The 25,990-nt window shown below is 40.2% G+C and overlaps 1 protein-coding gene and 1 long non-coding RNA gene across 3 annotated transcripts in view; one reads left to right on the forward strand and one right to left on the reverse strand.

Moving 5' to 3' along the window:
* The window catches only part of LOC131959386 (uncharacterized), a 66,587-nt gene extending 40,986 nt beyond the window's left edge, over positions 1 to 25,601 (forward strand). The window contains exons 2-3 of one of the 2 annotated variants that reach the window (XR_009389453.1): positions 24,676 to 24,846; positions 25,448 to 25,601. This is a non-coding gene — a long non-coding RNA (uncharacterized LOC131959386). The remainder of the gene's footprint in view (positions 1 to 24,675; positions 24,847 to 25,447) is intronic. The other variant, XR_009389452.1, reaches the window with a different exon arrangement.
* fbxw10 (F-box and WD repeat domain containing 10) lies at positions 17,780 to 25,974 on the reverse strand. The gene is made up of 12 exons (XM_059324576.1): positions 25,435 to 25,974; positions 24,657 to 24,818; positions 23,025 to 23,155; positions 22,799 to 22,906; positions 22,589 to 22,695; positions 22,308 to 22,511; positions 22,087 to 22,208; positions 20,734 to 20,888; positions 20,470 to 20,612; positions 20,117 to 20,275; positions 19,537 to 19,823; positions 17,780 to 18,708 (listed from the first exon to the last, which is right to left on the reverse strand). The coding sequence occupies exons 1-12, from the start codon at positions 25,949 to 25,951 to the stop codon at positions 18,014 to 18,016; spliced, it is 2,790 nt and encodes a 929-aa protein (XP_059180559.1). The 5' UTR covers positions 25,952 to 25,974; the 3' UTR covers positions 17,780 to 18,013.
* Positions 25,975 to 25,990: the final 16 nt, after the last annotated feature.

Consider the following 25,990-nt stretch of genomic DNA (forward strand, 5'->3'; position numbering starts at 1 on the left):
TTCTCTCTGCTCCGCAGCGGATGAAAAGAAAAGGAGGGAAAAAAACGAGATCAGAGAAACTGACAGCAAACTAAGGGTTACGGATATAACTATGATTCTACGGTTCTTCTTCTTTATTGCCAGAGACTGTATGAAATACCTGGATGACTATGAACTCTGGCAATCAAGAAGAATGCAATGGAACTAGAGTTACGGATTCTAAAGTTCGTTGTTTTCTTTGTATTTCATACTTTCACTAGTGGTCAAGAAGAGTGAAAAAGTGAAAATAATCATGGAATCTCAATGGTATTGGTATCAACAACTACATTTCTGGTATCATGCCATCAACAATAGTAGTATTGGATCATACTCATGCAGTTGTAGCAGTATTTGGTGTTGCAGTTGGTTAAGGTGGAGCATATTTATACACTGTTAGGTAGTTTCTTCTGTAACATTGTATTGTAAGTCTAAGCTTTAGTGTAAATAATGAAAAGTCCCTTCAATTGTGCTTAAGTACAGTACAAAGAGTCATCCCACCAATGGGTAAAATTTGGGTTTCAGCTTGTAGTCAAGGTTGAGGTTAAGGTTAGGGTGATGAAACACATTATGTCAAAAGAAAAATGTGTGTTTGTATACAGAGCATTAGTGAGACGTCACATTAGGTCCCGTATGGTGTCGGGGCTTTGACCCCATCGCCCCTCTCTTTGTCACCCAGAGCAGACAGTTTGCCCTGAAGCAGTTTCCATTGTAAATAAGTCAAACCAAACAAATGCATGGCTGCCAGTGTTGCTGAACTGCCTGCCATCATCCTGCCGCTTTCTTAGTCAAAAAAGAAGGCTGGAAGAAAAAACGGCAAGTTGCCAAGCAATTCTCTGGAGCTCATTAAGTTTTCATAATAAATAATGTTTTCTTTAATGATGACCTTTTGAAATGTGGAAAGAAAGGACTGAAGAGAAACCTCAGTGCGTCTCCTTTTGTTCTTGTACATTTATTTAATTTATGTGGGATGGTGACACAACAGCTCGCCACTCTCTGAAATTGCTTGATCCCACAATGTTGGAAATGGCTCTATGCCTTGGAAAGCTGCATCAAAAGATCAGTCTAATGTGGCATTCGCTGGTGCCACTTTATGAGAAGATGCCATGGCTTCACATGTACGAGCTGAACATGAAAATAATAGAAAACAAACTCTCCCTTTCTCCCCTGCTAATCTCATTGCCGTTGACTTGTGTCTGTTCAGCATTATTCATAAAGCATTCTTTGATCGGTTCTTGGTGGGAATGCCAACTTTCACACAGCATATTTTGGGTTTTACAGGCCTTTTTATAGGAACACCTGGAAATTACCCCATATGGGTCACAAATTGAAATATTACGAGTGTTACAAATCTGCTCAGCACCTACCAGCCGTGCCAAACAACAGTCCTGTTGAATGCTAAACAACTTTAAACTCAATTTGCGCCTCACATCCAAGTACAAAACATCCTCTTTCTCTATTTCAAACTTTCTGTCTCTCCTCATTCGCACTTTGTCTCTGCATGAGGTGACTGGGACAAACTTCAAGTTAAACTTCCCTCGCCGTCTCTTTGTGCATCCACTTGGCTCTAATTCTTCAGTAGACTTTCTGCGTGCTATAAAAAGACAGGGTTATCTATCCTTTTAGTTGAGGCAGGGTAGTTTATGGTCACAGCAGTCCCTCTGGATCTCTGCCACAGTGTGAGGAGCCTGAAAGGCTCCGCGCTCGCTGAGATTTTGAGACAGTGACAGAGAAGAGAAGTGTATGTTGACGTCTTGTTTTTAGCCAAAATGTCTTCAGCACTTTAAAGCCCTTTGTATATTTAGCTCTGGACTGAGATGCAAGGAAACATAGGGAATGTACTGTATCTACACCACCTAAAGGTCACATTCCCATTATATGAAAATATGGATGAAAAGAATCAGATTGTGTTATTTGTACGACAACTCAGAAAACAAACATATCCAACATGAATTACAGTCCTAATGGGCCGTCCATTAATCTCCATGGCCTGCAGCTCTATTCATCAGCGGTTGTTGTCATCACCATGTGTGTACTGTATTAGGCAAAGGGCTCTGGTGTCGCTCCACTGTGGAGCTGCTGATGGCTGAGGAATGATAAGTGGAGGGATAAACCTTTGTGGGGGTACACGGCGGCAAACGGACCCCTCGACCACTGCTAAGCATCCAGTTTCAAGACTTCACAGGGACACAGAGTCCCATTCAAAAGCTCTTTCTACTAAAGAATCCCAATGTAGGGTAAATATAATAATCACATTTGTTCTTCACATGCACAGGTGGCTCAAGACTGGGATGTCCCTCGCAAGCAACACAACATATGAGAAGTCTCTGAAATGAGCTGATCAGTAGATTCTTTTTGTCAACTCCAGAGAATGTGTTATTGTTAAAGGAATGGTTCAACATTTTGGGAAATATACTTATTTGCTGAAAGCTGGACCAGTAGATTGTCTCAGGTATGTACAGTAATAGTACCTAAGGCATATGTGCACCACCAAAAAAAAAAACCCCACCACAAACAAGCTTGGAACCTGAAATCTCAGATACACATAATTACACAAGACAGCAAAATCTAAATCTGTGTTGTTATTTTTTTCAGATGCTTTAAATTTTTTGTTTACCTCATTAAACAAGCATATACTTGAAACATGATCGTTTTGAGAAACACATTTATAAATCAGCTGTTATACCATACTGTATGTTTAGATGGTTAATGAGCCTTTAATAAAACATTAAGGGCACTCTGTCGTGTATAACACTCCTCCCACACTAAATAAAAGTAGTTTTAGAGGTGCTGATGTTTATGTTTGTTTGCTGTTGGTTCTTTAGTTTCATAGAAAGTAGCATTGGACTATCAGATTGTTTGATTTCAGTATGTAGGATTTTTAGAACAGGACCATATAATATTAATAATAGGCCAAATAAATACACCTCTTATTTATGATATGTTGAGGCAAGGGCTTTCTGCCCATCTGATTTTTATTATTATTGTTATTTTTTAAGATAAGTGAAAACATAACGTCTTTCCGTAGAAATAACATTAATTAATCAAGAGAGTTGTAATATTCAAGAGCAATTAACAAACAGACTCTCAAAACTCAGATTCACTGTTTTTGACTAACATTCTTGACCAAAAAAAGATGATTTTAAATATATTTGTCAGCTGGTGGTTGGTGATAAGCAAGCGGTATCTCAGTCAGACACATTAAAGTATATTAACTCTCCTTCATGGTTTTTCTCCAGCGCTCTATTTGTACTTCAAAGGTTCATATTTACACACAAAATCTTTTAACTCCAGGATACTAAGTGTGAGGTCCAAATCTGAAGCTGCCCAACCGACACTTAAAAGTAATAATCATGTAAGCGTTAGGAATTGCTTTAAAGTTGTGACCAAGAGGGAGAAAAACAAATCAACGAAGACTTAACTGAAGACCCGGGTAGATGTTGGTGTGCATACTGTACCTGATCAGCTTCTCCTGGACCTGCCAGGTCTGCCTCCTCATCACTCACACAGCTAACTGGTTCTGATCCCGGTGCTCCTACTTGAGTCTAAAGCACCGCTGGAAACAGGATCTCGCACCTCTCTATGGCTCAGACTTTTCCTCTTCCAGATCACTTTTTCCGCTCCCTAATGGTGAGACATGCACATTATCAATTCACTCAACTCCGTGCCAACAAAGGCAGTTTAAGGAGCATGTCTGTCTGTTGTCATTGCGAGAGAGTGCATTAGAAAATCATTTAATTGGCATTCACTCTCAACCTCTCCATTTGCGCTCCTGCTGTTCGTTTGTGCTGCTCAAAGGGCCAAGTTGCCATGGCACCTATCTGCATTTTTCATTTGCTGCTTTATCATGCGGCCCTTCGTCACTTTGTGGGTCTGCAGATATAATTTCCTTTTATACAGTTGATTTTATGGTTGACTTTGCTCTTTGCTTCACCCTGAGGGGTTGTTTCCTCAGAAAGTGATTGTGGTTCTGTTTGTTACTGGCTATCTCTGGAGGAACTGAGCAGGCTGGATAGCGGGCAGTCAGGAAGCTTAATCTTCATAAGTGTTGTATGAGACTTGCAGATCCAGGTGATCTTTGAAATAAGGTGATCTTTGTGAGCATAATAAGGACTGTATTTCCCCATTCTCACATTCACTGCAACCCTGAACTTATCCAGACATTACCCATAGGAGCTGTATGTTAGAACGCAAATGTCCAAATAAATTGGACTGGAATTTACTGCCAGCTCTCAAACACCAAATCAGTGTAAATGTCTGATTGAGCCCATGTGTGAATAGAGCAAGTCATTGTCGGTAGAATTCACAATGAGTGAGTAGGTGTGTTGATGACGTTTCTATCATACTGCTGGCAAGAAAACCAGAGTACAAACATCTGAGGGTGAAGAAGACGAGTCATATGCACGAAGACGCCAAAGACAATATCTAACTGGAGAGATGATGAGTTCAGGAACTGATACCGAAAATTGTCAGACAAATTCAAGGAGCAGCAATGTCACCGTGGTGGATTCCGCATCATGCTCTGCCACCTGCACACCGTATCCAGGTGCCAGCTCTTGCCTGAACCAAATGGAGCATTTCCAGTAGGTGAGAACACGTCTGACACAGATAATCTGTTGTTTATCCGAATCTGATTCTCCAGACACTGCCGGGAGTTCATAGGAGAAAACGGCCTACGTTAGAGACACTAAGGCAGGAGATATACTTGCTTTTTTAACCATGTGTTCATGTGGAAAACTAACTCAATCTAGTTTACACACTTGCCTATGTACTACACACGTTACTGGAGGATTCCACAAGAAGGCCCACCAGAAAAGTCAGACCATATAGAACTGCCAAATTTGAGTGATGTGAAGATTCATTCCTTTCTTAGCTATGCTATCATAGATGAGATGTAACACCCTTAACTGAAGAATGTCAATGCATGTGTGCATATCCTGCAGGCATGTATCACTGATTTGTGAGGATGTGGACAACCAAAGCTCCAAACGGATGCAGGAAACATGAACGTGTTGTTTAAAGCAAGTATATCTGCAGCTTCACTCATCTTGCAGCAGGAGAAATCACATTTTACCTTCCTTAGCTCTGGCTCTGCACCATCTCTAGTTAAAAGCGAACATTATGGCCTGTATTTGGCTCATTTGGTCCAGACAAAAGGAAAATAATTATACATTATTGCCTTTTAGTTCTGGTCCTGTTCGTTGACTTTTTAGAAATAAACATGAAGTCAAATGGACTGACAGGCCATGTTATATTGCTATCTCTTACATCTTATTCTTTATCTTACAGTACATACGAGTGCATGACCTGCCCTCTGCAAAGATGAAAAAAAATCTGTCATTGACTCTATGTGTGCTGTTTTCATGCCTTGGGCCCTGTTAGCACCTTTTTCATCATGCAAAGCTTGTTTATATGTGCTGTAACAGCACAAGTGCTGCAGCCACTGACCTACAGCAGATTGTTTACATATCAGAACGAGCATGATAAGTGATTCTTCTCCTTCACTCCGGTTTTGTATATTGCGCAGTGTGGTTTGAGATGTGTTATTCTTTGCCTGCGTGTTTGAACCACACGGATGATGAAATGCCAGTGGGCAACGGTAAAATAAATTTCAAATGATAAGGACATAAAAAATAATTAAAAACCCTGGCTTTTTATTTCAGTTGGCTCCCAGCAAGGTCACATTATTCGCGGAGCCATATGGAGGTGAATGGCATGTGTGGCACGCCAAACTGATAAACAGTCTTCAGAACTAACATCTCATCCTGCCGTGGAGCTCTCAGGAAAGAGCGCTATGTTGACAATGGAGCATGAAGTGGATGTGGCACTCTTCCTTTTCATAACAAATGAAAACCGCAAACATCACATCAGCGTACATGAAAGAAATCTGGGGCCTTGCCTTGTTCCCCTTCAGCATTGGCAGAGCCTGAACGCTGAGAACAGGAACTTCCTGGCACAGTTGTGTTATTGTTGCAGAGGATGAGGAGGGTGTGAGCCAGGTATACAGAGTTAGTTCAATAAAGCCCAGACCAAAAACAGCAAATTGAGCAGTGGAGGATTGAGAACAAGCCAATACCGTGTCTGGGAGTGCCCTTGAATATTTTTTTCTTTCACTGTATATTCTGTGCTTATACGGACATTTGCACTTATGCATGCAGAATAGTAACAAATGAATAAATGGTGGAAAGAAGGGTAGTTTGTGTGCATTTCCATATATAACGGCCAGACTATGGACAATGAAGTTCACGGCATTCTCAGCTGTGGAATGAGGATGAGATAGGAGGAGTAAATCCTTTGCCAGTATACAGTATCACTACCCAAATCTCAGGTTTGATGGTTTAGCCGATGCCAGCAGTTCCCGGAACGTCTTTCTTACCATGTGGGAAAACTTAACCTCACATGAGATTTGAGGGGTATTTGTTTTCACCTACTGTCACATTGACGGCTAGCCCATTTGGGACGGATCAAGCGCGGTGCCAAGATCTGCTGTCACGTCTTCATGCTACTTGAGAGACGTTTCCAGAGGTAAACACTTAACTGAGTGGAAGCCAGTCAAATATGGAATATTCACATGGATGTTTGGAGCAATATTCCGGGCGCCTGTTTGCGTGGATATCTCAACATCTCCAGAGTGTTTTTCACGACACAGTGATCCCAGATGTGGCCTTTGTGCTGTCGTCCAGCCCGGCACTCTCACTCTAACCAGCCTGGGACACACGCCACTGTTTGGGTCCTAAGAATCATGGGTTCTCTTTTTAAGGCAACGGGCTGTTTATATGGGCCATGCCAACTGGATCCCTGATTGCAGGCCACTGGTTTATTTTAATTAGCCATGGAGAGCAGTTCCGATGGATTTGAGTGTGACTCACCCCTTTTTCAAAACATTAGTCTCCACCAAGTCCCACTGTTGCCCTTTGAGGTTGGGTTTCATTTCAGATTAGTTTAAAGAAAGGGCCATCCCTGATGTGTGCCATGTATACTTATGTGTAGCTGTGTGTGCATTTATGTTTGTGTGTGAGCACTGAAGAAAAGTGTTATTCTGCTCAGTTAGTAATGAAAATTTAATTGAGACTAGGCACTTCTCTTAAAATGTTCTCCTACAGTTCTCTCTTGCATGTTGGGGTTTAAAAAGCACTCTAAAAAGAAAATTTCATATGGCATGGTTGTCTGTAATCAACTTGAAAGAAAACTCTATACTCTCCAGTCTGCAGAAACATCTGGTTTTATGTTGCAAGTCCTGGAATAGTACACCTTTAATTTTAAATTTGGTTTAAATAGATTCGATTTTACATTCAATTTACTGCACTCAAGGTGGCCGTCCAACTCATCCACCATTCACAGTCACGACCCAGAAATATTACAGAGTGCTAATCCACAAAAAGCTCATCTGCTGATTAGTTTGTAGAAGTGAAAAAAAAAAGATGGCATTAGTTATTATAATTTGCATCCTCCGTCTCTACTTTATTATTCCACGTGTCAGCCAAAAATCGACCAGCTTTGTACTTCTGCTTTGAATGTGTTGTTGTAAAAACTGACAAAATTTGTTATCACATAAAGGTAAGCGGAAGTGTTTATATTTTGTGTTTAATTCGGCAGATGACAGGACTCTAAATTTGATTTATTTTGGGTTGTCTGATCTGAATTGAGTTAGAACTAAAACTGTCGTCATGATGTCAATTTAATTTTACACATATACCAGTCCAACAATCCAAAGCTGTTCATTTTAGTGTTATGTAAGAGAAAGAAAAGAATCAAATTATCACATTTAAAGCATTAAACCAGCAAATGTCTTTTTTTTTTTTTAAACTATTATTCAGTTATTAAACTAGTTGCCAGTTTATATTCTGTCAGTTGACTGATGCCGTCATGTGTGGGAAAAAGCTAGAAAGCCTGACAACTTTCAGTCCTCAAAATTGTACAGTAGGGTTTATTATCACCTGTTTTGCCACATCAAATCTTTCAACCAAGACAAAGGAAACCAGAACAATTTTTTCTGAATCAAAGCGCTGGAACGGCTACATTATATATATATATGTATATATATATGTATATATATATATATGTATATATATATATATATATATATATATATATATATATATATATATATATATATATACATAAAAAGTTAACTTTTTTTGTGATTTTACATGATTTTTTAAAACCAAATTCAATCTTGAAAGTCAACTTAGTTTATCTTTTCGGGATTTTATGCCTTTATTTGATAGTGATCGTGAAGAAGAATGACAAGCAGCAAATGGTCCAGCCACCCAGAAATCTGGACCATTTGCTGTTCACAGCATTTGTGCCCATGTGTCGGCTATCGGGTCGCCCCATAAGTCATTTTTAATGTAAGACGCTCCGTTTGACAGCAAGTGAGACATAATTTTGCAATTTCAATTCTTGCTGTAAAATAAGTCACAGAATCTTTTCACACTATAATATAACAGGGGGGATAGTGTTTTCCCCGGTGACGCCGGCAAGTAATTTCCACTGGCTCTTTGGCAGAGTGCTTTAAGTGCATCTAGTTTACTCAAAACACATGAGCTGCATTCGAACGGCTCGCATTCAGATTCGCAGTAAAGATGGCTTTTGATGTCGCCACATCAATGCACTCAGTACACAAACGTAGACACTTGCAGAAAGAAAAGTGTGGTCTGACATTTCCAACTTATCACATGCTATCAGGTTTCCCTTGTGTACATATGCAGTGGCTTGGTGTTTGGAGAGAGCTTTGTGAACTTTGCGACTTTAATTTCATCAGCCAAAAGATTGCAACTGATACCCTTCGTTCTTCCTGTAGCTTTAATTTCTGCTCTCTATCTCTACCTCTCTGCAAGATTAAACATGCGTCAGAACAAGCACCATATAATAAACCAACTTTCTTTCCATTGCAACCTCTAAAAACATGAAATTAAGCTTTTTCACAGAGGAGCTGTAACTAGATGACAGTCCCATCCAACACACACTCATTATACTCTGCAAACTGTGAGATATCGTGTGCACATGGTGTGGGAAAGACAACTCCAGCGATGTCGTTCTTACTTCGTGCTTTTATTGTTGAAGAAAAACAGCGCCCTAACCCAAACGCCTCGGCAGAGCACCTTTTAAACACTCGTAACTGTTAAAAGCTGCAGCTGCATGAGGATCAGTTACATTCTTTATCTCACCTTGTAGAGCTTTTCCGAATGAGAACTATAAATTTCCAGACTTCCAGGCTGCTGGAGAACGGCCGTTTGTGTATCTGTAGAGCTTTTTATCTTCTTCTTTTTTTGCCACGTTGGCCTCAAATTAATTTCCTTGCAGCTGTTAACAAAGGTTGAAAGAAATAATAGGCTGTAATTATTAAAAGTCTACAGGGGGAGGTTACATAAAACACCAACAGGGTGAGAAAGCAGCCAGAACCATGGAGTCATGGTTCTCCAGAGGAAGAAGAGAAAAATTACTGGCAGACACATATGGAAGTGAAGGCCAAAACTTTTCTTGTTAAATCACTAATTCTAATTTAGTCATTAAGTAAAATAAACACCTTTTTATAAGATGTTAGAAAAAATGTTATTTGCACTTCATTAGCACTAATTTTCACCCAGTGAGGTGTTTTGTAAAAGAGAAAAAGGATTTTTAGACATTATTTGTGAGAAAATTGGGAATATTTTGATAAATGCAAAACAAAAAAGTGCAAGTTACAGCACAACCGTCTGTTGAAACCAAAAAAAACATACTTTAGAAACATGTGTATCTTGGAGAACCTGTTAATTCATATCAGCTCATAAAATCCCAATCATTTCTTGAGGACCGTTGCCAGTGTTCCTGTAAACTCTATATCCATTTTACACTTTATGAAATGCATATCAGACATGTCAGCAGGGGCCAAACAGATGTATCACAGTGTGTCTTATTGCAATTGGAAAGACGTGAAGAAGAAATATTACAGAAATGTTAAACACAGCAGACCCAAATGTGACGAGGAGGCGTATCATCCAGTAAGCCTGAAAAGAATGTCTGCGGGTCAATTATAATACACGTTTTATTTGTTTTATACGACCAAATTAAATGGCAATCACCTGATCATAATGCAGCTGCTCGGGGAAGAAGTGTAAAATAATGTCGAAATGCACAGAAGAATGTCAGTAGTCAGAAAATACTTGCCTTTAGTACCGCAACAGTTTTCGATCCCTGACTCATCCAGCTTGGCACATTAAAATAACAGCCCACACACTGAAACAATTATGAGAATAATATGGGGTGTTTTAACAGCTGTAGACTGGGGGAGGGCAGGGTGAGAGGCTGCGGGATTCGACGAATCGTGGAATGCCAAGAGAGAAGAGACATATCATTCAAAATAGCAGAGAAAAGGTGCATTTTGATATCGAACAAGTTGGGAATGAAAGGCTTTACGAAGACATATATTTCTCGTGCCAGTGGAGGGTTCAGGAAAGTGTGTTGCTTCATCCAGACACTGACACATCTTTGGCATGGAGGCACTAAAATGGCTTGCATTTATGAATATTTTCCTTTGAATCTAAAGCATTTGAAAGTCCTTATGAAGGTTATCCATCAAAGTGATAGATATGTACCCATATGTCCTGTGTTAGGCCGATGCCTTTTTTGAAGTACAATTTTTGGATACATGTATTGGCTTTCTTGGCCAACAGATGAGAAAATCGATATCAATTTAGTATCTTTGCCCTAAATATGAAGCTACAGCCAACAGCTGGTTAGCCCGACATGCCTGGAAACAGGGAAACGGCTATCCTGGCTATGTGCAAAGGTTACAGAAAATCTCTCTTGACTCAAAATGACCACATAGGTCGTTTTTGCAGGCAGCAAAATATAACCCATATTTTCGTTTATTTATTTACTTATTATTAAGTAATTATGAATGACTAAATCACTAAAGATGCACTTGGGACAGGCAGGAGGGGAGGTTGTGTCTAACCAAACAGGCGTCTGACTTTCACCCAGGAGAACAGGGTTCGTGTCCCATGTGAAAACAAAAGTAAACAATGTGATTCAAACATCACTGAACTTTCATGGCTCAAATTCTGTGCATCACATTTTTACGTACTTACGTAACTATGTTACTTCCAGTAGTCACGTCGTCCTCCTCACAACTTCACTTCCGGCATTTACATACATTTATTTACTGTTTACTGTCTTTTATAACACTTTACCGAGAGTTTTTTTTGCCCTAAACCTAGATCAGTGGTTTTGTAGCCTAAATACAATGAAACTGAAGCCTTTTTTTTCCAACAGCAAAGTAAGTGTATGTAGTAGTCAGCTCGTCGTCGTAATTACGTCACTTTTGGCATTTACATACCTTTTTTTTTACTGTTTAAACTGTCTTTTATAACGCCTAACCAGGACATTTTGTATATAAACCGAGGTCAGTGGTTTTCTACTCAAAATTTAACAAAACTACAGCTTTTTTTTTACAACCACAAACAGTACATGTATGTATAATAGTGTTCGACTACACTCTGTTCTGCGGACCACAAACCCCTCATATGGGTCGTTTTGACAAAGGCCCTATTCTGTCGTTTAAGTTGAAGATCTTGTTGGCCACAACCATTAAGGCAAGGTCATGTGGCCAACGGATACAGCTTAATGCATTAGTGGGCTGGTTTATTTCCTGTCTTCCGGTAAGGTTGCAAAAATGCTCCTCCTGCAACTACCCCTCTGGCGGCCATGACTGATACTCCTCTCACCACACGAGCCCCTGGGAAAAGCACATAAGACGCTCCACTCCATGACCCAAAACATCTGCTGCTAATACGGGTCAGTTTTATCCCCAGGTCACCTTAAAAAAAAGTCCTGCACATGATAACTAAATGAAAAACACAAATGGCATTCGCAGCACTTGTATCAACATGCGAGAGAACCCGCTGAGCTGTGAAATATCTAAGCTAGGACACCCGTCGGTTCTCCTCGCCTCCAAAAAAGGCTCTTCCTGGGCCGTGGTCAAGCAAGGAGAGCGTAACAATCCCACCGACTATTTACTGTACAAACAGCAGTGGAGTTATCATGTCTGGAAATTAGCATTTGTTGTGACTGTTACAGGATGAGTTGGAGAGAGATAGTGAAGCCAGCTGCAGGCTAAATAGCAATGAACATTTTCAGGACTTGAGAGTTGCTTGAATATTCTGGGATTAAGTCTTCAGTAATGATGTGAGGTAGAAAGTTTAAAGAAATGAAATGATAACCTCCTGAGGGGAGACTATAGTGGGCCACATCCATCAGAATTATCATGCAGGGGCAGCAGCAGTTCACTGCAGTTTCTTGATTAATGCACACTAAATGACTCACTTTTCAACAGAAAAAAATGCACCAGCAGTCATTTCAGAATCATAACCCAGCTATAAAAGTGAGTTTTCTTTTATGTGTGGGCATGCTGGAGCAGTTGCTTGGCCCTTAAGCAATGGGGGTCCACTTCTTATCAGGTAATGTGACCTCTCCAAACAACGAGAGCTGCGCTGGTATCAGGATTCAGGAAAGAGTAAACATCTGTACCTGACATGAGTGAAGCAGCTAACCAGTTTGTCAGACTGTGATTAAGTGCATGACTCAAACTCTGAGGAAAGCACTGATAAAGATGTCCATTAACTGTCCTGAACTCTGTCTCACACTGTCACTGCTGCTGAGCTTTAAATAGAAACACTTATGTTTACTGTGGAGATGTAGAGACATTTACTTTATGTGACAAGAACTGTTGCTGTGAATAGAAAAATTGTTTCAGTCAGGGATCCTTATTTAGAAGTTTTAGAATTTTCTCAACAATAGAGGACCCTTGTTAACCGATCACTAACGCAACTATAAGGAACTTTTATATGGTTATTTAACGCTCTCAATTTAATGCTGAAGCCTCCCTATGACCATAAGCAAACAAGATCATCAACACGAAGATGGGCTTTTTCTATATAGTTATTTTTAATGTCTATCCTCGGGTCAGATTCCTTGTGACATTAGATGAAACAATTTACGGTACAGAGCCCACATGAGCATACGGTCATGGAAAAAAAAATTAGACCATTGTTTTCTTCAATTTCTTGTGGATTTTATTGCCTGGTACAACTAAAGGTACATTTGTTTGGACAAATATAATGATAAAAACAAAAACAGCTCATAGGAGTTTAATTTAAGAGCTGATATGGAGCCATTTTCCATTTTTTTTGGATAATGGTTTTGGTTATTATCAAGAAAACCATGGAAAATGGTCCAAACAAATGTACCTTTAGTTGTAGGCATTAAAATGAACAAGAAATTGGTGAAAACAATAGTGGTCTAATAATTTTTTCCATGACTGTATGTTTACATGTTCCCAGGCAACGCTTGGCTGTGAGTAGTCAGTTAAAAGGAGACATGAGCAGATTTTTCTTTAGAGAATTGGATTTTTGATGTTATATTTGGTGAGTAAAGCTGAGAACACAGGAGAAAACCAGAGTCAACCCCATTCAGTGGGTCATTCAACGGATGCTGAGATTTGAAAGGGTTCAAAACTACCTAAATTAGCCCTCAGTCCTCTAGACATGTGTGTAATATGTTGATTTAATTTATGAAATATATTAAATGACATGGTTTAACATTGATATCTGAATTCACATTGGTGGTGAAAACAAAGACAGCTAACACTTGGCCAGCATAAGTCAAATGTAAGCTGCACCACATAGGTTTCTGTGATTATAAGCATGATTGACTAACATGCATCGGGCAATTGACAGTAGGTTGTAAAAAAGTGAGAGGCTTTCACTCACTTCCAAAATAAATGCATGCACAAGCCAGATCAAGATCGTAACGACACAAGGCGGTGGAGCTCATGGAAAAAATATTTCCACAGGGGGCGCCAAAATCAACACAAAAGTGCTTGTAGTTGTTCTAACAACTAACAGATGAGCAGAAAACTCAGTCCCTGTTCATGCATCCAAGAGAGTTATGGCTTGGATATATATGTTATGCATATGTATCTTATGGTTCAGTTCAGGTTAAATAAGGGAAACACGTTTCAGCAGGGAAACATGCCGATTTTTAATCTATATTGTGCCACATAGCTCTAGCAGAAAAGAAGAACTACCCCAAAAAAAAAGGCACATGTGGTTGTCCCAATGAGTTACATATACTTTTATTTGGTAAAATAAAAAAATATTTCTTTAACTGATAGTATAAATCTGTCAAAATGATCTGTCAGTTAGCAGTTCATTATTACCATCTCCATTTCAAATGCCTCTTCAGTGAGCTATCAAGACAAGCCCAATCCAACACAAGGCTTCTAATCCCCCGCTGCAGCTCTGGGCCCACTTAAGTGTTTTGTTCTTCTTCTGTGGCGCATGAAGACCTTTGTAGTCCAGTGCTACAATTAATTTTCTGTTCGTTTCGTGGCAGGAAGTAGAGTCAGATGCTGCTTGCCGTAACGTTCTCGCCTGTGAATTGCCTTCTTGTTCCAAGGTGCCACCCCCCCCTCACCACTACCACCACCCACACGCTCCACACTCGGACGATATGTGTCTACTGACCTCTAACTAGGGAAGTTTTATGCAGTTGACCTCTGACTTTCACGTCTCCGTATTTATGTCTGAGAAAATAGTGAAATTATGACACTTAACACTGTCGCCTACATGTGTCTGGAGCTGCTCTGTGAAGACTGGGGGCCCATTGAGACTGCAGGTCAACCCATGACACCCTTCTCTCTTGTTTAATAGTGACGCACTGAAACACATTCACACTGACATGCCATGAAAACCTAATAAATACCATATTTGAATGGTTTCTGAAGCCTATTATTAAAGCAGTTTCAGACGGCAGTGAAATTCTGCTCTTATTTCATTTATGAGCATTTAATTATAGTAATATAGAAAGAGAAAGATGGCACTGTGTAATTTTACATGCAATTTAAATTAATTACAAGATTATTTCTAAATAATTATGAGGTCAAACACTTATATGCTAGATATTATTTTAACAAAGTTAGTCAAAGAGGCAGAGAAAATATGTGACTGGAGCTGCAGAAGCATTGAAACATTCAGGACCAGCCACTGAACGGGTCCATGTACAGGTCTAGTGGGCCCCCCAGAGGACAAAACCCAGTGCTGTCTGTGAATGATGGCACAGAAACATCCAACTTTAAATGTACTATGTGCCGTAGCCTCTGGTGATAAAGCACCGGTGTGTTTGATTTTGTTTTTGTTTGTTTTTGTGTAGGGCTTTTGTATAGAATAGGTCTTGCAGATAGAAAATAATCTCTTTGCAATTATCAAAACACACTCCAGATGTCACGCTGTAAAAACAGATGGTCCCATGGTACAATCAGTCAATTCATAAATGAAAAAAAGAAGTTTAAACTTAATGAAATAAACACAAACAAAAGCAGGAGCGGAGGGGAAAAAAGCTCGGGACCTTTACAGTCCGATTACACAATGGCCCTCTTATATGGAACGAAGCATTTCCATCAACCTCGGCTAATTCAGGTGTCACCTCCGCCGCCAATATCGGCGCTCTCGGACATGTGTTTGCACTGAGCCATCTGTGAGTAACAACTTAACACAATCATCTGTTGGGGGTTACTCTCGTACACGGGGAGCCAGAAGCCAGCAGTAGCTTCTTTGATCATCTTCCCGATGTGTGGTCACAGTGGTTTCACTCCACTCTTTTTTTGGCTCAATCAAGGGTCCTTGAACGCAGCAAAGTCCAACTCCACAAACAAGAACCTGCCCACTCGCAGAGGCACCACGAGGTCCAATCAATGGGCAATCAGATTCCCTCTTATCTATTTGGCTTGGCTGGATGTGGATGTTAATCAGTCCCATATCTCCGTAATGGTGTTCCTGTTAATTGCCTCCCTTCGTTCTGGCTGTATCCCCTTTCGCTTATGATCTCTATCTGCAAATGAGGTCAGAAAGGCATATGGGTCTCGTTACTGAGTCCTAACAGGGGGACTGTTGGGAAACAGCGCTGGCCGTGTGGCCTGGCGTTTAAAGCTGTCCTAAGATCAAGGCACTTGTCGTCGCTCCCAATGCGTTGATGTCACTGCTCCGTCAGCTTTGGAGTTGTTCATTATGATCCATGTTTAAGCTTCATCTTTCCTGCAGTCTCCAGGATACAGCACAGTATATGGCTGCGTTTCAACACAATGTCCGGAGCGAGCTTCCCACAATGGAGGTGATTTAGTCACTGTTCTTATCGCCAGTCAGTTCCCCGTGAGATTGGTGCGATTTGCATATTCATTGAGCTTTTTGCATCTGATGCCGCCCTCGTTAAACCTGGTAACAGTGTGATATCTGAACAGCTCCGGGGCAAGTCAGTCACCCGTCTGAGTGACATGCAAATACAAAAAAAAATGCAGATCATTTGGTTTGATTTGGGTAATCACATTCTATACCATGACTGGCCTCGCCCGACCTGGTCTGGAAAAAGAGGCTTTTTGTCCAAATTGAGTTAAGAGTTCAAGCTTGCTGCTGACACAGCATGACAAAAATTGAAAAATTAATTTGACAAATGAACTATGATGCAAATACACGCCTTTGGAGATGGAGATCGATGCAGAGCAGAGGTCAGCAGGGTCGTACTGAATTGTCTTTTGTTGCCTCCGACCCTTAAAAACCTTCTTTCACAGCGAGAGGGTTAACTGTCATTTCTTTCAAGCTTCTCCTCATGCATAAATAAACCTGTACCCTCCTCTCCACCAGCCAACCCTTGGGCCTGCTCTAGGGAGCAGAAGGTCTAAGAGCATTCCTCCATGAAGACTTTCTCTTTTCTTACTTTGCTTTGATTTTACGCTCATTATCCCCCCCTGCAGCTCTGTCGGCCCTGGACAAGAGACTCCATACCTGATGAAACAATGGGGGAGCTGTGCTGCATGATGAAGCTAAGCCGAGCTTGGGGTGGCAGGAGGGGATTGCATTGTCTGCCTACGTCACACTGCCACAGGAGGAAAAAAGGGGGAGACACCATTATTCCTAGTTTTTCCACAGACCAAATTAATTAGCAGCAGAACGCTCCTGAAAGAAGAGATTCTCCAAAGAGGGACGTCTTAGCCAGTCGGTTCTGCTCATAACCCCTTTGTTATTCACGGGTGCCCAGCTGTTGTGCTGCTGCTGTCAAAGCAGAGGACCTTCTCCCTGATCTTCAACCTCCTCGCCCCTAATGATGCCCTCAAGGCAGCAGGGCTAGAGGGCAGGTGGCAGGGTGAAAGGTCTCTCTGGATGGGACAAACTCCTCTCACTCTGATGACTTCACTCGTCTCGTTTGAAGTACCGCAGTCGCAAAAGTCTACCATCCAAGATTTGTTGTTGTTCGATTGGTGAAGGAAGGTTTTTCAGGATGATTCATTAACTGAGGGAAAGTTAGCAGATGAGAATATCATCCCGAATATAAACACTTTGGAACAAACAGCAGTTGCCAAGAGGCTGACGCTGATTCTTATAACTGTTGAAATCTATGAAACTGCTTGAAAAGGCATTTTTGTCAAGTTAATTACAAAAAAAAGTGATTATTGTGGGGAAAAGTCCATTTAAGTTTTCAAAAATGTGGAAATACTACTTTTTACTGCCAAGTTTTCATGCAATCAGGCTATAAATGCATACCACCTAAAATATGTAAAAGATGCTGCATAGAAACTCAATTAACTGCATAGTTATTCCTCCCTTTTAAAATTAACTAAAGTATAAATGAAAGATGCATTTAATTAAATGAAAAATCTAAACTCACCACTGATAACTACAAATGACAGATTAAGAATACAGTATTTTTAAAAAGGAAACTACAATCTAAAGCATACTGCAAAACTATTGTATAATAATCAGGGTTCTGTTCCAGCCACCATCAGATGATACAATACTGACCCCTAGTGGAGGTTTAATGAAACATCACATAAAAAATATGATCCCTCAGACAAACAATGTCCAGAACACACACTGGGTAGTGGAGATAGAGTCTTGCTGACACATTATATGACTAAAAAAAAGAAGAAGTTACAAATCAGTATCTGTTGATGCACATGTGACTGTCTTCACAGTGTTTTGTCCTGCTTCTTGGACAATTTTTGCTCACAGTTCTGCATTAGATCCCTCTTGGCCCAACAATCCTCCAGCTGGGTGACTGTGAGCAGCCTGAATCCTCGCTGCTCTCTGAAAGGACTCACAGGACTGATCCTGGGCAAATTTGTGCTAGTTTTCACGCAGCGTTCTGGATTAGGACGTGATCTCATGAGCATGAATTCAGAAGCCTGCAGCCCTTCTGTGACACTTGTATTGAGTCTCTTGATTGCACTGTGTGTGTCAGCGATGTGAGGCTGTGCTTTGTTAGAAAATAAACACTGACGATGTCTCCTCACGGTGTCAGGGGCGGTGGAGATTTCTCTCCCTTTGATCACATTTGTCATGTTTTGACTGGAAGCTCTCTTTAAAATTGGCACGCAGGTCTTGGCCCTCCTGGGATGAACATCACAAGTCTGCAGGGTGTGCTTCAGGTCGCAGTGCAGAGGATGCTGAGACGTGTGAGGTCCCCAGGAATCTCTCAGCCTGGCGTTGCACTCCATGTTGATGCTGACTTCATCTGTGCACTGTGCCTTCTGGATGGCATTGACTCTGAGGAGGATGGAGTCGCGTGTCAGAGGATGATGAAGCCCCCTCCTCTTCATCCGTTCACTCGCTGCCTTCTCACTCTCCATCACTGACTGTTTAGCAGGCTCACAGCGCTCTCTGCCTATAAAGGAAATGTTTCACTTAAAACAACTGATATTAAACTGATAGTTCTGATTTTCTTGGGGGGGGTTTTATGAGGTACTTATCCACAACTCGGCACTCCGCCAGTTTGGTGTTGATGGCAGGAGTACTAGCACAAAAGCTAAGCAATGTAATGCTGCAAAAATGCATGTAAATATGTGTACGCTATATTTAGAATATTTTCACCTCTTTACCTTGTTGTCAGACAGCCCTGTTTAAGTTTATGCATGGGACACTGAAGCTGTTCTCTATTCTCTCTCCAAAGCCACCAGACTACATTGACAAAAACAGTAATCTTATCTACCAGAACAGAGGACTTGCTGGTCTACCGCTGCCTTGTTTGGTTGGTTTGTTTGTGTTATTGTGTGACTCTGGTGTTTTAAGGGGTTAGTTCAGATTCACCAAAGTCACACAATAACATAAACAAACTAACCAATTGTGGCTGCGGTAGACCATCGACTCCCATGTTCTGCAAGGTAAAATTACTGTTTTTGTGAAAGGAGTCTGGTGGTTTTGAAGAGAGCATGGATTGATATAACAGCTTCAGTCCCCTGTCTGAAGGGGCTATCTGACAGCAAGTTAAAGCAGTAAATATTCTTAACATAGTGTAAACTGATAGGTAACTGTACAGTAAATTGCTTAGTTTCTGTGATGGTACTCCTGCCTGCTTTTTCAAACTTACGGTGTACAAATTGCCATCTACTGTAGTTAACACACTGATAAGGATAAGTACCTCATACGACCTCGTTTCAAAAAATCTGAACTATCCCTTTAAGACATATTCCTACACATACTTGAGCGTGCTTACTTTGTGCTCGACATTTAGTGGGTGTGGGCAGGAAGCAGGTGTGGTGAAGCAGCTTGGCTCTCTCTGCTTTCTTGTTGTCACAGTTGTGGATCTTTCGGCTCTGTGCAGCCACCTGTGCCGTGTGATCACAGGTGAAGGGAAGCTTTCTGAGCGAAGCCGCAGATTTCTCTGAAACCAAACGGCCCCGAGCCTCCGCCTCACTCTGGCCCCCCTCTGTTGACTCTGTGTCCCAGAACACTTTGGCAAACTGGTAGCGCCTCACACTGGATGTTGTGTTCACTAATATACTGAAAGAGGGTGAGGAAAAAAATATGAGACAACACCAAAAATACACTAAAAACTACTAACTAGATAACTGGCTGGATGAATAAATGTGTCCTAAAATATATCAAAAACAATATTAAAAAATAAATGTAGGCATAAATGAATTAATCAAATGTGACATAAATTGATAATTCAGGTTTAATTTGCGTCTTGATTTGCAGTTTTATTAATTCCCTGTTTCTTTACTTTCCCGTTTAATTTTAGCTTTTATTTATTAATTTATTATAAAGCTTCTGCCCTCCCTTGCATGAATCACCTGCTGTCATGGAAGTGCAGGGACAGTATTCGACCTGTTTCAGTCTCTGCAGTGATTTCTCTCAGACAATCCCCGTTGAGGAAATTAAATATGCGTATCTTTCCATCAGCACAGCCGGTAATGACACGGAGGTAGATGAGAGTCACAGATTTGACCTCCCTGCAGAAAAGTCAACATTCAGGGTCATTAGAATATAACTGTTTGAGTATACTGTAACTAAAACAGAATAAAATTATATTTTTTACTTGTTACAAATGTCTGGAACAGGCTTCAAGGTAAACACATTTAAAATAATTTAAATACACGATATTCCTGAAGTAATTCTTCATCAGTTTCAGAGGTTTCCTGCTTACTTTGGGTGGGTGAAGGTCATCAGGCACTTTTTAGAGGCACAGTTAATGCTCCAGGCCATGACCTGACCACTGGAGTCCCCGGATAAAAAGTGCCACTCGTCGATGAAAAGGCACCTCACTGAGCTCCTGTGGGCATCAATCACCTTCCGAAAAGTAGCACATAATGCAAAGATATCATCAGTTACACATACAGTTTGGTACACTTTATGTAAAAGAAAACATTTATTGTATATATTATTCTGTACAAACTACTAATATTCTCACAGTGAGCAGCGATGCGTTCTCCATGTCCCAGATTTTGACGAGGCCCCGATCACAGCTGCTGTACACTGTTCTTCTGTTGATCCTCACACACTGGACAGGACTGGGGTGTTTGAAATGAAAATCCCCAAAGTGCTTCCCTGTTTGTAGACTCCACACTGGCAGTAAAGTCATAATGTTCAGTTAACTTAACATTAACATATTACCACTTTAAAACATAAATGCTTTCCCATTTCTCATATTTTTGCCTCCTCAATCCTGCAGCTTATGACCCAGGAGGCATTGCAGAGGAGATAAAAGCGAGGATACACCAGTGTGTCCTTTGCACAAGTCTTCTAAAGTCGCTTAAAACACTTACATCTTGAGTCTACAATTACAAACACACCAGGGAAACTCATGTAGATTGTAATTGAAAAGATTGAAGAAATTAATCATTTAAAGTTAAATACGTGTCTGTAAGCTAGTCTTGATTTTAAAACCCTTCTTTGTACATTCAGATATAGAGAAAATTTGTTTTTTTTTCATATGGACAGTCACCTCTGAAAAGTTTATCTTTCTGCTTAAGAATTTGAATGTGTGAATATAAAAGTCTAAAGTCAAAATTAGCAAATGAATCAAGTACAACACGAGACCTATAAAAAGGTGTGACGATGGGCAAGATGTGCAGCTCTGCTCCACATTATATTTAATTGGTATCACTTAAAAATGACTGCTTTGAGGCAAGGATGGCTTTTTTTATAGGGTGTAAAACCTGGAAATTGGAAAAGGCCTACCCAGAATATTCTTGTAATTATAAGAATGTGTCAACAGTGTCTCGTTAAAGGTTTATTACATGACTACTCTAAATAAGTACACAAAGAATCTTGCATATAAAAACAAATACAAGTAAAATGAATGCAATCATATGTGCAAATTCAAAAGTACTGTAGTGTTGACAAGCAGACATTGATAAAGCATCCATATCTATTGATGTTCATACTCCTACTACATGCAACAACTTATTTAACCTATTTAACATGCTAAACTATATTTTCTGCAATTTCTATTATCTATTTTCTGCAATATCTGTAAAATGCAAATTACTTTCAGGAAAACAAACAAACACAAACATATATATTAATAATAAATGCCAAATAGCAGAAATCTATGTATAGAATGTGTATAGAATGTATGTATATGTCTTATTTTTATATATTCTTATTCTGTTTTTTATATCTTTGTGTCTGTATCTTAAGCTGCTGTGACGACTAAATTTCCCCAACGCGGCAAAAATAAAGTCATATCTTATCCTATATTATCTATATTTCTGAAAATTCTACATCTGAACAATGATATGCATCCTCAAAGGCTTCTTACCTTTTACTAAACTGTCTTTAGCTCCTGAGACAAGTCTGTCAGCATGGACGTCCAGGCAGTTGACGGTGCCTGTGTGACCGTACAGCATCATCACACACCTGTCTGTCTTCAAACACCAACACCTAGAAACCACAAACAGTAAATACCCAATCTAATACACCTACTTTAGTCACAAGGAGGAACATATCATCGTCTGTGTCCAGCTTCCGTCTCCTCGTCACCTGATACTGGCGTCGCAGCTGGCAGTGACCAGCAGGTGTCTGTCCTCACAGAGCAGCACTGCCCGGATGCTGCCAACATGGCCCTTCATCACCGACACCATTTTTGTTTCTGACGCCACATGAAACAGACGTACCACGCGGTCCTTGGAGGCCGTCGCCATAAACGATCCACCTCTGTAGTCCACCACCCGATGGGGGTCTTCACTGTGAAACCAAAACACAAGCTAGTCATGTTTTTATTCCCATGTGCAGGGTACAAGTATGAAACTGAAGACACTAACTTGTCCAGCAGCGTCGTGGTAAAATATGTACCACAATAAACATTTCTCTCTTCCATTTGCACCGTCTTGGTTTTGATTTTTGCATAAGCAGCTTCAAATGGCTTGACCTGTGGAATAAAAATCCAAAAACATTTTATTCCTTGTATCAGCAATCATCTTTCTTGTACAAAAAAAGTAAAGTTTTAAGAGCTGGGGTGTAGATTTATTTACCTTTTGTACACTGGGACGAATATCCACTTCGTCATCATCCCTTACAGGTACAGGGACGTCCACGATGTTGGCATAAGTCGGACTGACTTTATTAACACCTTTGCTCCTCTAGAATGCAAAGAACATCCCATTTAAAAGAATTTCAGCACATATGTTGCTTAAAAAAGAGGTTTTGATTTTTTATAATCACCAAAAACTACAACTTTGAAACATAAAAATCATCCACCTTCATCATTGCTTTAATTTGATCCTGAAAAAGTCTTCTGAACTTGGTTTCCTCTACGGTTTGCTGTGCGAGGTGCTGCCAGTATCGACAGACCTTGTGGCAGCGTCTCAAAGTGTGCTCGTCTAACAGACCTGGTGGAAAACACACATGCACATTACGGAGACAGTTGCAACAAGTCTTTTTCCTTCAATCAGACACATGCTAGAGTGATGACAATCACACTGTTCATGCACAATTAGATCTCAAGCTAAGCAGCCATATCAAAACAGACTACATGCCTGTTTAACACTGAAATATGGAGAGATTTAATAACATTTGTAACATCTGCACATTGACTCAAGCTTGTTCTACACCAGAACGAACAAAACTCAGTAACCGTTATTTCATAATATTACTAAATAAATTATACTTAAATATAATATTTATTGTACAAATTGTCAGAATACCATGTTCATTGACAACAAGCAAAGGCTAATCATTTAAATTTAATGCATTTTTAACATGTTGCAACTGTCCCCAGGGTTTTTCATTCATTCATTATCCTCCGCTTATCCGCACTCGGGGCGCGGGGGGCTGGAGCCGATCCCAGCTGACATTGGGCGAGAGGCGGGGTACACCCTAGACAGGTCGCCAGAATATTGCAGGGCCGACATAAAGTTACAGACACTTTATTTATTTATTTATTTATTTGCACCATAAGAAAAGACATTTACAAAAAAACAGAAAAGTAACAAAAATAGTAAGTGCAGGAGAGGTTCAAAAACCCTATATAGGCTTATAAGAAGCACCTCCCCAAGAAATATACAAAAAATTTAAAATAAATCAACAACAACAAGGAGAGAAAGCAACAACAAATAACAACAAAAAAGAAAGCAATACAAGTGGCATTTTATAGTACAAACACAAAAAAGTCAGAAATAAAAACATGGGTGTGTATAAAGGTAGATAATAGTCTTTCATTCATGCTCTCATTCACACCTATGGGCAATTTAGAGTCACCAATTAAACCTAAGTGCATGTTTTTGGACTGTGGGAGGAAGCCGGAGTACCCACTGAGAACCCACGCTGACACGGGGAGAACATGCAAACTCCAGGCGGGAGGCAAACAGGCGACCCTCTTGCTGTGAGGCGAGAGTGATAACCACTACACCACCGCGTAGCCCAGGGTTTTTCAGTTTAAGTAAATATTGTGACCGATGTTTCATATGTATTGAAATTTCAAGGGTATGGGTTATTAGCAAACACATACAAGTTTAGTTTAAAGTTTGGTTGGTTTATTCCAAATGGCAACTGAAAGAAATTCAGTAAGAGTTTACAGACAAAAAAAAGTTTGATTGTTGTTACTGGGGGAAATACTAAATGTTTAGATAACTGTCAGATAGCTGTTTAGATAACTTTGTATGTATGTCATATTCTTCCTTTACATAGTTTTAACCTGCAGACAGAGGTCACTGGGGGCAAACAGCCAATCTTATCTTTGTTGTTCTTATATTTAAAGCAACCTACTTTTATTTTGCAGAAGTAAACATATTGAAATATATTAAGAACACAGATTTGGCACCCTGTGAACACTGCATATGTTTATGTTGACACTAACTAAAGAGCTGCAGTGCTGGACATGTGTTGACTTACCTAATATCCTCTTTGCCAGATCCACAGGTAGGCAGCCTATGAAGTCTCTGTACCTGCTGACTCCAGACGCAGACTTTGAGGATCCGGGCACCACCATGAGAGCAGGGTCCTCTGAGTCCTCATCACTGTCCTGATCATTCTGACTGGTATTACGACTACTCACTGAAAAAGAGCATGAGATTATAATCAGGTAATAAGGGTTAATAATAGGGAAAGTTAAATAAATAATTAAATCTAAAAGAAGTGGTAATAATCAAATTAAACAGTGCAAAGTGCAAATATCTGGTTGCATTAACATAAATCACTTAATTTTTGTGATTGTTTTTGATTTACTGAATAAATTCGGAAAGCAAAAACATAAATAAAGAAATGTTAATAATCAAAATAGACAGTGCAAAGTGCAAATATCTGGTTGCATTAAATCACTTAATTTCTAATTACTTTTGATATACTGATTCATTTTGTCCATAAATGTACTTTTTTCATCATGATAAAAAATATTTTTATTATACAGTATGAATAAAGCAAGACAAAGAACATACTGTGACATCAGCATCATAAGTCCAATGTCAGTATTTTTAAGTGGGAAAATAAAAATTATTAAGTAACTAAATAATAAATTAATAAAACAACAATAATAAGGAAATAAGTAGGCTAAACGTTTAATTTAAATGACATAAAAATGTATATGTGTCCTGTGTCGACATCTAGTGGTAGCCAATGAGAATTGCAGGAGTCTTGTAAAAAAAATAGTAAATAAAACGTGTTTTCTTCTCACCATTATTTTGCAGAAATCCTCGTTTTTGCCTGACCAGAAGCACGCTGGTTAAATTAGCCACAGTGCGCAATAGCTCCGAGTCACAGAGTGACAGAAGACGGCAAAGATAACGTGATTTCATCCAGTCGGGGCTGCTGTTGAACCAGCCCCAGATCTCATTCATGTCCATGCCGAGCGGCTTCCCATCCGGCGGCCGGTCTGTGCTGCTGCGGGCCGGGTAATCCTGCGGGGAGGTCGGGCTCCTCGACCTGGCGTAAGCGAATAAAGTCCAGGATGTGACACCCAGCACGCTCTGGATGCTTTCCAGCACTTTGGTGTTCCTGCAGCGTAATAGCAGCTCCACCATGAACCTCCTCTTGAATTCATCCGACACCTTCCACACGCACCGGGTGGAGCCCGGGGGTTTGGGGGCGAAGGCGCATGATGGACACATCCCGCACATGTAGAGACATCCCTCCGCAGGTCCACAGTCCAGCTCACACGCCGACACACTTCTACCAAACTTAACGGACTCCATGTCGATGCTCAAAGCAGTCTGTGGTGTTCTGAGTTGGCT

The sequence above is a fragment of the Centropristis striata genome, chromosome 21 (assembly GCF_030273125.1).
Source record: "Centropristis striata isolate RG_2023a ecotype Rhode Island chromosome 21, C.striata_1.0, whole genome shotgun sequence".
NCBI lineage: Eukaryota > Metazoa > Chordata > Actinopteri > Perciformes > Serranidae > Centropristis > Centropristis striata.